This window comes from Lotus japonicus, chromosome 3, assembly GCF_012489685.1.
Source record: "Lotus japonicus ecotype B-129 chromosome 3, LjGifu_v1.2".
Taxonomy (NCBI): Eukaryota; Viridiplantae; Streptophyta; class Magnoliopsida; order Fabales; family Fabaceae; genus Lotus; species Lotus japonicus.
The window spans coordinates 52,984,748-52,995,500 of record NC_080043.1 but is presented as its reverse complement, the minus strand read 5'-3'; the positions used below and the strand labels follow the sequence as shown (position 1 = coordinate 52,995,500).

Genomic DNA, 10,753 nt, shown 5'->3' with positions numbered 1-10,753 from the left:
GTGATCGAGCTAATCGATTTTGTTTGGATTTCTGCTTTGTTTTTCTCCGAGGTTCAGTTGAAGGAACTTTGGGTTTTTCAGAGCAATCGTGTGAAGGGAATTTAAACCACGAGACTGGAGCAGCTCGAGGTTAGGGCAACTTACATATTAGATAAGATTGCATGATAGGCGTCGATAAATTCGACTTATGTATGATTTTGATATTGTTTATGATGATGATTTATTGTTATGATTGTTTTCATAACTTATGATATTGATGTTGTATTGAATTGTGCGTTTTGACGCGACTTCGGAGCGAAGAATCACTAAACTGATTCCTTTTGTTTTTTTTCGGGTTGGATGAACAACCCTAGGCAAGTCCAAACTCAAGGTTTGAGACTTAGCTATCGTTTATATACTTAGACTTTCCCCGGGGGTTACATTTGGTGGGATTTTGGCAAACTTAGAATGAATAGAATTTCAAAAACTAAAGACCTTAGAGAACTTAGACTTCGAGAAATAAACTCATAACTTGACTAATCCAATTCGAAACGTTTTTATTAACGAATAAATATAGGGAACCTAAAGGGGAAAATGATTGCGAAAGACGGGGAAAAGTCGTCAAGTCTTGAAGTTACTGGGAATTGGGGAAAGCCACTGAGGTGAGCTACAGTGATGATTGAAAGTCACCGAGTACTCTAGTACTCTTGTTGTTGGAGTTGTGTTGTATTGACCGACACTAAACTCTTGGGTTTTGAAATTGGGTTTTGAAATTGGGTTTTAAGCTAAACGCTTGTGTTGTGAGGACGATTCGATGTTTGGCTAACCATATTGCATCATGCATCATTCGGTGAAGAACGGGAATGCTTCACCGATGGTGAAGAACAGGAATGCTTCACCAATGCATCATTCGATGAAGAACGGGAATGCTTCATCAATAGTGAAGAACGGGAATGCTTCACTAGTGAAGAACGAGAATGCTTCACGAATCGAAGAACACATAGATGTATCTTCGGCATAGCGGGCTGAACCGACTATGCATGGATTTGTAAGTGACACCCGAGCGGAAATGGTAAAACACTAGGCCGGTGTTAGGACTGACTCGACGGTGCCCATCCCAAACCACTATCCGGATCATATTGAATTGCATTTCATGCATACATTCATTCTGACGGGAATTGTATGCTGTTTGAATTATTGATGCATTGTTAGAGCCAATAACATGCTAGGATTATTAATATATATATATATATATATATATAAACATATATATCTATACCCCAATCACATGTTGTTTGTATATCTACTCTATTCCGTGAGTTGACCCTAGCGCCTTGGCTTTGGTTTCATGTTTGTGTTTGGGCGGTCGGCCTGCTGCCAGATGTCGACGGTGGATTGGGTTTCGATGGTCTCTCCCTCGGGGGGGATCAGGTTTGAGCTGGTTGACCGATATGCCCCCACCGCTTGGGTGATCTATCTTGTGGGTCATCGGGCGACGTACCGGGGAAGGGTCATGGAGGACCGGACTGACGAGCGTGGACGTCTAACGAAGGGAGATTTACGACGCATGGAGCTGAGCTTCAGCTTGCCAACTTCAGTTCGCTGTGGACTTGGACTCTGACTCTGATGTCGACTACTACGTCGGGAGCGACGAGGAGGAGGAGGAGGAGGAGCTTTGAGCGGTACTGGGAGGGTAGGTTTAGGCAGGCGTCATATTTTGTGTAGAGCTCTGATTCGTTTTGCTTTTGGGACAGGGTAGGTTCCTGACGCATGACTTTTTGTGTGGTTCTCTTACTGAGGGATCACAGTGAGTCAGTCGGACCATAGGGGTCTTTGCCTAGGCCATTTTGAGGCCGACTTTCTCCTAGTGGATTGTAATTATAACTTTCTCACTCACACTTCTGGATCTGTATATATTTGCCTACGGGCATACTACTTTGGAGTCACTGCGAGTGCGCATGACGTGGGAGTGCAGCTAAGGCTGTACATGTATATATGTTTGTACATTGGTTAGTTAGTTGCTGGGTTATGTCTTTATCTTCTATCGCTTTAATTAAAAGGAAATCAAACGAGAAAAAAAAATTACCTGTTTTCCGCGTAAAGTTTATTTTTAGTTACTAAAGTGACACCTGGAAATCGGGGTGTTACACTGTCTTTGTACATTGCCTCATTAAAAACCTTACCATGAAAAACCCCATGGGAAAAAAACACGGTTAAGGAAAAAAGAGTACAATACATTTCAATTGAGATCTTTGAGCCGACGAACTCACATATTCTGCACAAGCTTTTCAAATGTTGTAGTTGGAAGAGCCTTCGTAAATAAGTCTGCTAAATTATCACTTGAACAAATTTGTTGGATGTCTATGTCACCGTTCTTTTGTAGATCATGAGTGAAGAAGAGCTTCGGTGATATTTGCTTTGTCTCATCTCCCTTGATGTATCCTTCTTTTGATTGAGCAGTGCATGTAGTATTATCTTCATATATAGTTGTTGGCGGCATCTTTCCAGAGGACAAATCACCAATATCAAGTACGCATTGAATCACGAATCTCAGCCAAACGTATTCTCGTCTTGCCTCATGTAATGCTTATATTCCTGCATGGTTAGCTGATGTGGCTATCATAGTTTGTTTCACAGATCTCCATGAAATGGTTGTTCCTCCACATGTAAACAAGTAACCTGTTTGAGATATTTAGACAAATATCCAGCATCTGCATAACCAATTAGGTCAAGCTTGTACATATAGGGGAAAAATAAACGCATATCCATTGTGCCTTTAAGATAACGAAAGACTTGTTTTATTCCATTCTAATGTCTTTGTGTAGGTGAAGAACTATATCTTGCTAATAAGTTAATAGAAAATGATATATCAAGTCGAGTATGACTAGCAAGATACATTAATGCTCTGATAGCACTAAAATATGGTACTTCAGGACCAAGTAATTCTTTATTCTTTTCTCAAGGTCTAAAAGGATCTTTATTTACATTTAATGACCTTACAATCAATAGAGTACACAATGGACATGATTTGTCAATATAGATTCCTTTTAATATGTAACATCCTGACTTGACGACTGGCCTCACGGTAACAACACGAGTCTTTTCAGTGCGCTTTGTCCTCACTCGCGCACTTCCCGGGAAAACTTCCCAGGAGGTCACCCATCACGATATTGCTCCAAGGCAAGCACACTTAACCATGGAGTTCTTATCAGTTGGGCTCCCGAAAAGAAGTTGCAACTTGTTGTTATGGGTAGTACAATCAAATCATATATGCCCTCCTCAACTGTATAGTCCATCCCTACACAGTCTCGGAATACCTCTTGTTCGGGTGTGGTGCGTCCTTCCACATAGAAGGCGATCAATCCTCGCCCTTCTCAGCGCAGGGCGTCACAGGCCCACCAACTTCCGCTTGGTTCGTCCTCGAACCACACCGTACTGGGAGAGGTCGGCTCTGATACCAATTGTAACATCCTGACTTGACGACTGGCCTCATGGTAACAACACGAGTCTTTTCAGTGCGCTTTGTCCTCACTCGCGCATTTCCCGGGAAAACTTCCCAGGAGGTCACCCATCACGATATTGCTCCAAGGCAAGCACACTTAACCATGGAGTTCTTATCAGTTGGGCTCCCGAAAAGAAGTTGCAACTTGTTGTAATGGGTAGTACAATCAAATCATATATGCCCTCCTCAACTGTATAGTCCATCCCTACACAGTCTCGGAATACCTCTTGTTCGGGTGTGGTGCATCCCTCCACATAAAAGGCGATCAATCCTCGCCCTTCTCAGCTCAGGGCGTCACAGGCCTAACTCGCGGCCAACAATGGGAATAATGGGAGATATTTTGATTTTTTTACTATTTATAGGAAGGTGAAATCGCGGGAAAATGAAAATTTCGCGATTCCGATTTTTGCAGCACATTCATCGATGAATTCTAAGAGAGATTCTGGCGACAGATTTCCAGAACTCAAAACAAATCTCTATAATTAGGGAAAAACGATCTCTAAAATCCCAAAAGCGGTGTAAGTTAATCTGTCCTGAAAAACTACTTTTTGCTGTGAAGGTCAGACGACAAAACTTCGTTCTGAAGAAAGATTGGAAACATCGAAACAAATCTGGCATCGCGGACGGAAACTTCGTTAAAAGCTCCAAATAGAAAAAGTCTTCATTCAGTGATTGAATTTAGGGTTTTGAAGCAAAGAAATTAGCATCGTCGGACTTCCGAGAAGTGAATACTATCGTGCGTATAGTCCAGGGTTCCGAAATGAAACACTGGTCGAAGGAAAAATAAAGAGAACATTTTATTTTCCCAAGGATTTGAAATCTCACTCAAACGTTGCTTTAAAAGCGAAATTAGCCTATTCTGGACACTCTCGCCATAAGGCAGGTGTGCAGACGACTCGCACTAACTCCTAAAACAACTACGCAACATTCCTCAAGCAATTCCTGAACTTTCGTCTTCATTAATCTTTCCCAAACATCAAACTCCTGTCACGCTTACACTGATTCTACACGTGAGTCGGAAATTAAACTTGCTCTGTAAATCCAGGTCTTACATAATACATTTGCAATATAAGTCCATTGGTACATAAATACCTCAGCCTTTAGATACTCAATTGATAAGGCTAGACAAAATTTTCATTATCAACCATTTTATCTCAGATTCTTTCTTTAGCAAATCTACAGATTTGGTAGCTCTTCTAGAGTCCCAATTAATCATTGTCATTAACATTAATTATGACATAAGCAATGATACGCCCCAAGTTGATGCAAGGGCTGCAATGGATCGTCTAGGATTGATCTTGGATGATGAGAACTCTGAATTGTGAAAAAGAAGAAGAAGAATTTCGTGATGGAAGGGAAATGGACAGAAAAGAGGGGAAGTTTTAGTGAAATGGAAGATGAAGACTTCACACAAAGGTGGTGACAAACCCTTGATAAGCCTAATTCTTGAATCACTCAAGAACTATGAGAATCACTCTCACAAATCTGAATCACTCAGAAAAGAAAATACTAATTCATTCATAATCTGTCTATTACATTGAAGGAGTGGTCCTTATAAAGAAGAAGGAAATTCAGCCTAGTTACAAAAAAATGATGAGGTGTAATTTCTCTAGAAGAATCCTAGGCTAGGAGTTACAAATTAAAAGAGGAAGATAGTGATATGCTTCAGCCCTGAACGTGTTTTTAGTGGCTGATTGCTTCATGTAACTCCCTTTCTTGATTGTTATTCTGACCAGGGAATATAGCATTCAATGCTCTTTATGAACTTAATTTCCCTTTCTTTGTAACTCCATTCTTGGCTTTGAAAGCTCTTCAATCCTTTGACTTTGCTGATGTAACTCCTCCATTCAGAACTTATTGAAATTCAAACACATTCAAAGAGTTTTAAGAAAGGAATGGATCCCTCCCTTTAAGCCCTTCATGCGCCACATGCAAACACACACCACTTGAAGTGGATTAAACACACTAAAATAAAATTCAGCAACATAATGCATTTGGATCCAACTTATTCAATTGGTCCTTTGCATTTTTATTGAAATAAAATAAAACAGAACATCACATGGCAGCCCCTATGCGTGGGCTGGCTCTTCTTCTTGGGCCTGAATGATCATCATGATTTTTGGTTCCATCTCTTCTACCACTTTGTCTTCAAGAATGGTTGCCACTACTTGCTGAAGAGTCTCTTTGGCCTTTTTAGCTCTAGCCCTTGTCATTGGTCCTCCAAGTCCTTTTAGTGCTCCATGACCCTTGTCCTTGTCCTTGTCCTCATCATTCCCTCCCTCTTGAAAAGGATTTGACCTCAAATCAAATTCTCCGCCATCTGCATCAAAGAGAGATAAATCAGAGACATTAAAGGTTGAGCTGATGTTATACTCACCTGGAAGCTCTATTTTGTAGGCATTGTTATTGATTCTCTCAAGCACTTGAAAAGGTCCATCCCCTCTAGGTTGGAGTTTGGATTTCCTTTGTTCTGGAAACCTTTCCTTCCTCATGTGCACCCAAACCCAATCTCCGGGTTGGAACACCACCTCCTTTCTTCCCTTGTTAGCTTGCCTAGCATAACTCTCATTCTTTCTCTCAATTTGAGCCTTCACACGCTCATGCATCTTCTTGACATATTCAGCTTTGCCCTGTCCTTCCTTGTGCTTGAAAACAGAAATGTTAGGCATAGGCAACAAATCAAGAGGAGTCAAAGGGTTAAATCCATACACTACTTCAAATGGAGAGCAATTGGTAGTGCTATGGACAGCCCTATTGTAAGCAAATTCAACATGAGGCAAACACGCCTCCCAAGCCTTTAAATTGGCCTTAAGGACAGTCCTAAGCAAGGTGCCTAGGGTCCTATTAACCACCTCAGTTTGCCCATCAGTTTGTGGGTGGCAAGTGGTAGAGAACAAAAGTTTGGTGCCTAACTTCCCCCATAAAGTCCTCCAGAAGTGACTTAGGAACTTGGTGTCCCTATCACTAACTATGCTTCTAGGCATCCCATGAAGTCTTACAACTTCTTTAAAGAACAAATCAGCAACGTGACAAGCATCATCAGCTTTCCTGCAAGGAATAAAGTGAGCCATTTTTGAAAACCTATCAACAACCACAAAAATGGAATCCTTACCATTCTTTGTTCTAGGGAGGCCTAAAACAAAGTCCATAGACAAGTCAACCCAAGGGTATTCAGGGATTGGCAAAGAAGTATACAAACCATGTGGCATCACCTTAGACTTAGCCTTCTTGCAAACAATGCAATGTTCACAAAACTTGATCACATCATGTTTCATTTTGGGCCAATAGAAATGTTCCTGTAAAGTTTCTAGAGTCTTTTGGACTCCAAAATGACCCATTAATCCCCCAGCATGGGATTCTTTAACAAGCAGTTCTCTAATGGAACTTTTAGGCACACACAACCTGTTTTCCTTAAATAAAAATCCATTGTGCCTATAAAATCCATTTTGAGAAACTTTCTCACAAGCCACAAAAATTTCAGCAAAGTTATCATCTTTTTCATACATTTCTTTCACATGTTCAAGTCCTAGCAATTTAGTCTCTAACATGGAAAGCAACACGTGTCTCCTGGATAAAGCATCAGCCACAATGTTACTTTTCCCTTTTTTGTGTTTTATGACATAGGGAAATTGTTCCAAAAATTCAACCCATTTGGCATGCCTTTTGTTCAACTTACCTTGCCCCTTCAAGTATTTCAGCGACTCATGATCACTATGAATCACGAATTCCTTGGGCAAAAGATAATGCTGCCAAGTCTTCAAAGCTCTCACCAAAGCATACAATTCCTTATCATAAGTAGAATAGTTAAGGGCAGCTCCGCTTAACTTTTCACTAAAATAAGCAATTGGGTGGCCTTCTTGAAGCAACACAGCACCAATACCTACATTTGAAGCATCACATTCAAGTTCAAAAGATTTAGCAAAGTTAGGTAAAGCAAGTATAGGTGCATGGGTAAGCTTATGCTTTAGGGCAGCAAAGGCCTCTTCTTGATTCTTTCCCCAATGAAAACCCACATTCTTTTTCACCACTTCATTTAGGGGTGCTGCCAAGGTACTAAAGTCCTTTACAAACCTCCTGTAGAAACTGGCCAAGCCATGAAAACTTCTTACATCACCCACGGATTTAGGAGTGGGCCACTCTTGAATGGCTTTGATCTTTTCCTCATCAACCTGCACTCCTTTCGAACTCACAACAAAACCAAGAAACACAACATGGTCAGTGCAAAAAGTGCATTTCTCAAGATTGGCAAACAATTGTTCCTTTCTAAGCATACTCAAGACGGATCTTAAGTGCTCAACATGCAGCTCAAGAGTAGTGCTATAGACCAAAATATCATCAAAGTACACAACCACAAATTTCCCAATGAATTCCCTCAAAACATGGTTCATTAGTCTCATAAAAGTACTAGGTGCATTAGTTAAACCAAAAGGCATAACCAACCATTCATACAAACCATATTTAGTTTTGAAAGCAGTTTTCCATTCATCCCCTTCTTTAATCCTTATCTGATTGTAACCACTTTTCAAATCAATTTTAGAAAAATAACATGCTCCATGCAATTCATCAAGCAAATCATCAAGTCTAGGAATAGGGTGCCTATACTTAATGGTGATGTTATTCAAGGCTCTACAATCAGAGCACATTCTCCAAGTCCCATCTTTCTTTGGTACCAAAATCACCGGTACAGCACAAGGACTCATGCTATTTCTTACCCACCCTTTGTTCAAGAGTTCTTCCACTTGTCTTTGAATTTCAGTGGTTTCTTGTGGGTTGCTTCTGTATGCTGGCCTATTAGGCAAAGAAGCTCCCGGAATGAGATCAATTTGATGCTCAATTCCTCTCAGTGGTGGTAGACCACTTGGAACACTTGTTGGAAACACATCCTCATAATCCTGCAAAAGAGATTTAACACTAGAAGGCAGCTCAAAATTTTCAAAAGTGTTAGTGTTCAAAATCTGATTTTTGCAAAACATCAAGTATAGGATCTGTTTTGAAGCTATCATCCTTTTCACCTCTCTCTTTTTGATCAAACAAATTTCTTTTCTCTCAAGTATTTCACTCTTTTCTTTTTGCTCTCTCTCAAGTGTTTCACTCTTTTCTTTTTGCTTTCTCTCAAGTGTCTCACTCTTTTCTTTTCTCTCTTGTTCAATCTTTTCTCTCATTTTCTTTTGATCCTCACGCACCTCCCTAGGGCTCAAAGGTTTGAGCGTAATTTTCTGGCCATTATGTTGGAATGAGATCTTGTTGGTGCTTCCATTATGATCAGAGTTGGTGTCATATTGCCACGGTCTTCCCAGCAGTATGTGACTAGCCTCCATGGGAACAACATCACAAAGAACCTTATCCCTGTATTTGCCAATGGAAAAGTCAACTTCAACTTGCTTACTTACTTGTATTTCTCCATAGTGGCTGAGCCATTGAAGTTTGTATGGCCAAGGATGTGGTTTTGTGACCAGGTTCAGCTTCTCCACCATTCTTTCGCTAGCCACATTAGTACAGCTTCCGCCATCAACAATCATCAAGCAAATCTGCCCATTGACAGAACATCTTGTGTGAAAGATATTCTCTCTTTGGCTTTCTTTCTTTGGCTTTTGTTGGCTACCAAGCATTCTTCGGATCATCAACAGTTCACCATTCATGGCTGCCTCCTCTTCTTCTTCACTTTGTTCTCCTTCGGACTCACTGGTGTAGTCTCCATCATCCTTAAGAATCATGGTCTTTTTGGAGGCACATTCATAAGCATAATGTCCCATACCTTGGCATTTGAAGCACTTGACCTCTTTGCTCTTTTTGGATGGTTGTTCAAGAGGTTTTGAAGAAGCTGAAGCTTGTGGTTTGGTGGCTGGTTTGCTAAGGGTGCTCGGCCCTTCATTCTTCATTCTGCCTCTCCAAGATGAATTGGAATTGGTAGAACTCTTCCTTGCAAGCCCTTTCCTTTTGAGTTGTTGCTCAACTTTAGTGGCCTTGTGCAGCAATTCTTCCATGTCTACATATTCCTGAAGTTCTACAATATCTCTAACATCATTAGATAGACCATTAATAAATCGAATCATGGTTACCTCTTCATCCTCCTCAAGATTGGCTTGCAACATAAGCACCTCAAGTTCTTTGTAATACTCCTCAACACTCTTGCTGCCTTGGGTAAGTTTTTGAAGTTTAAATTTTACATCCCTAGCATGGCTTGAAGGGACATATCTTTTCCTCATGATTCGTTTCATTTCAGCCCATGTTTCCACCGCTGGCTCCTCATTTCTCAATCTCTCTTTTGCAAACTTATTCCACCAAACAAGAGCATAGTCTGAAAAGTGAGCAGCTGCAAGTTTCACCTTTTGGTCCTCCTCATAGTTGTTGCAAGCAAAGACATGCTCTATTTTGAGTTCCCACTCCAAGTATGCCTCTGGATCACTCTTTCCCTTAAAAGGAGGAATTTGGAATTTGACTCCTTCAATCCGAGCAGGTCTAGGATTTTCATGAATTCGTCGTGGCCTCCCGCCTTCACTGTCACTATTGTTCCGGTTCTCCATTTGATCCAGCCTTTCGTGGATCTCTTCAGTATGCCTCCTCATTAAGTTTTCCAGATGTTGTGTAAGAGCCCGCATTTCGATGGTCGAGAGTCGCACTGCTGGTTGCTCCTCCTCTTCTCCTGACATCTTTGACAAATGAAAAGATTCAAGTAGAACAAACAAATGTTAGTGTTTACCTCACTTCTCTCGTGTTTCCCTCAAATTGGCTTTTCTATGATGTGCACTCTTGCCTTTTTCCACTCAAAAAATTCTCACAATCTCTTGAGTAAATCAAAGTTAAGACACACAAAGAATTATGCCACCAAATTTGTGTAGAGTCACACAGATTAGAATAGACTTTAGAATATGAAACAAAAGAAGACAAGACAAATCACCACAGAAATGGAAAGGACTCCAAATATTTAGAGACTAAAGAAGAATTCAAGAACAAACAGAAAGAAGAAAATAAATTGGAATGCTAGCAACAAAATTACCTTGAACAATTGAATTTGGCTAATTAAACAAGAACCATTCAGCCATTTTTTTTTTTGAATTTTCGTTTTTTTTTTTTTTTGAATTTTCGTTTTGTAATTTGTTTTTGATTCTGAACAATTAACAAGGCTTAACTTTTGCAATGGTTCAGCCAAAAGAAACAAAAACTAAAATCAAGGTAACAAGAAATGACAAAGAGTTGCTAACCAGAATTCCAGATAAGAAAAGAAACCAAAATCCTAGAACCGGAGCTCTGATTACCAAATGATACGCCCCA

General features: G+C 40.3%; 1 protein-coding gene across 1 annotated transcript; it reads right to left on the bottom strand.

The window, feature by feature from the left end:
* Positions 1-7,767: 7,767 nt before the first annotated feature.
* LOC130742400 (uncharacterized) lies at positions 7,768-9,697 on the bottom strand (the record flags this gene model as incomplete). The annotated part of the gene is made up of 1 exon (XM_057594501.1): positions 7,768-9,697. A coding segment is annotated over exon 1 (1,920 nt), but the record flags the coding sequence as incomplete, so codon positions are not given.
* Positions 9,698-10,753: the final 1,056 nt, after the last annotated feature.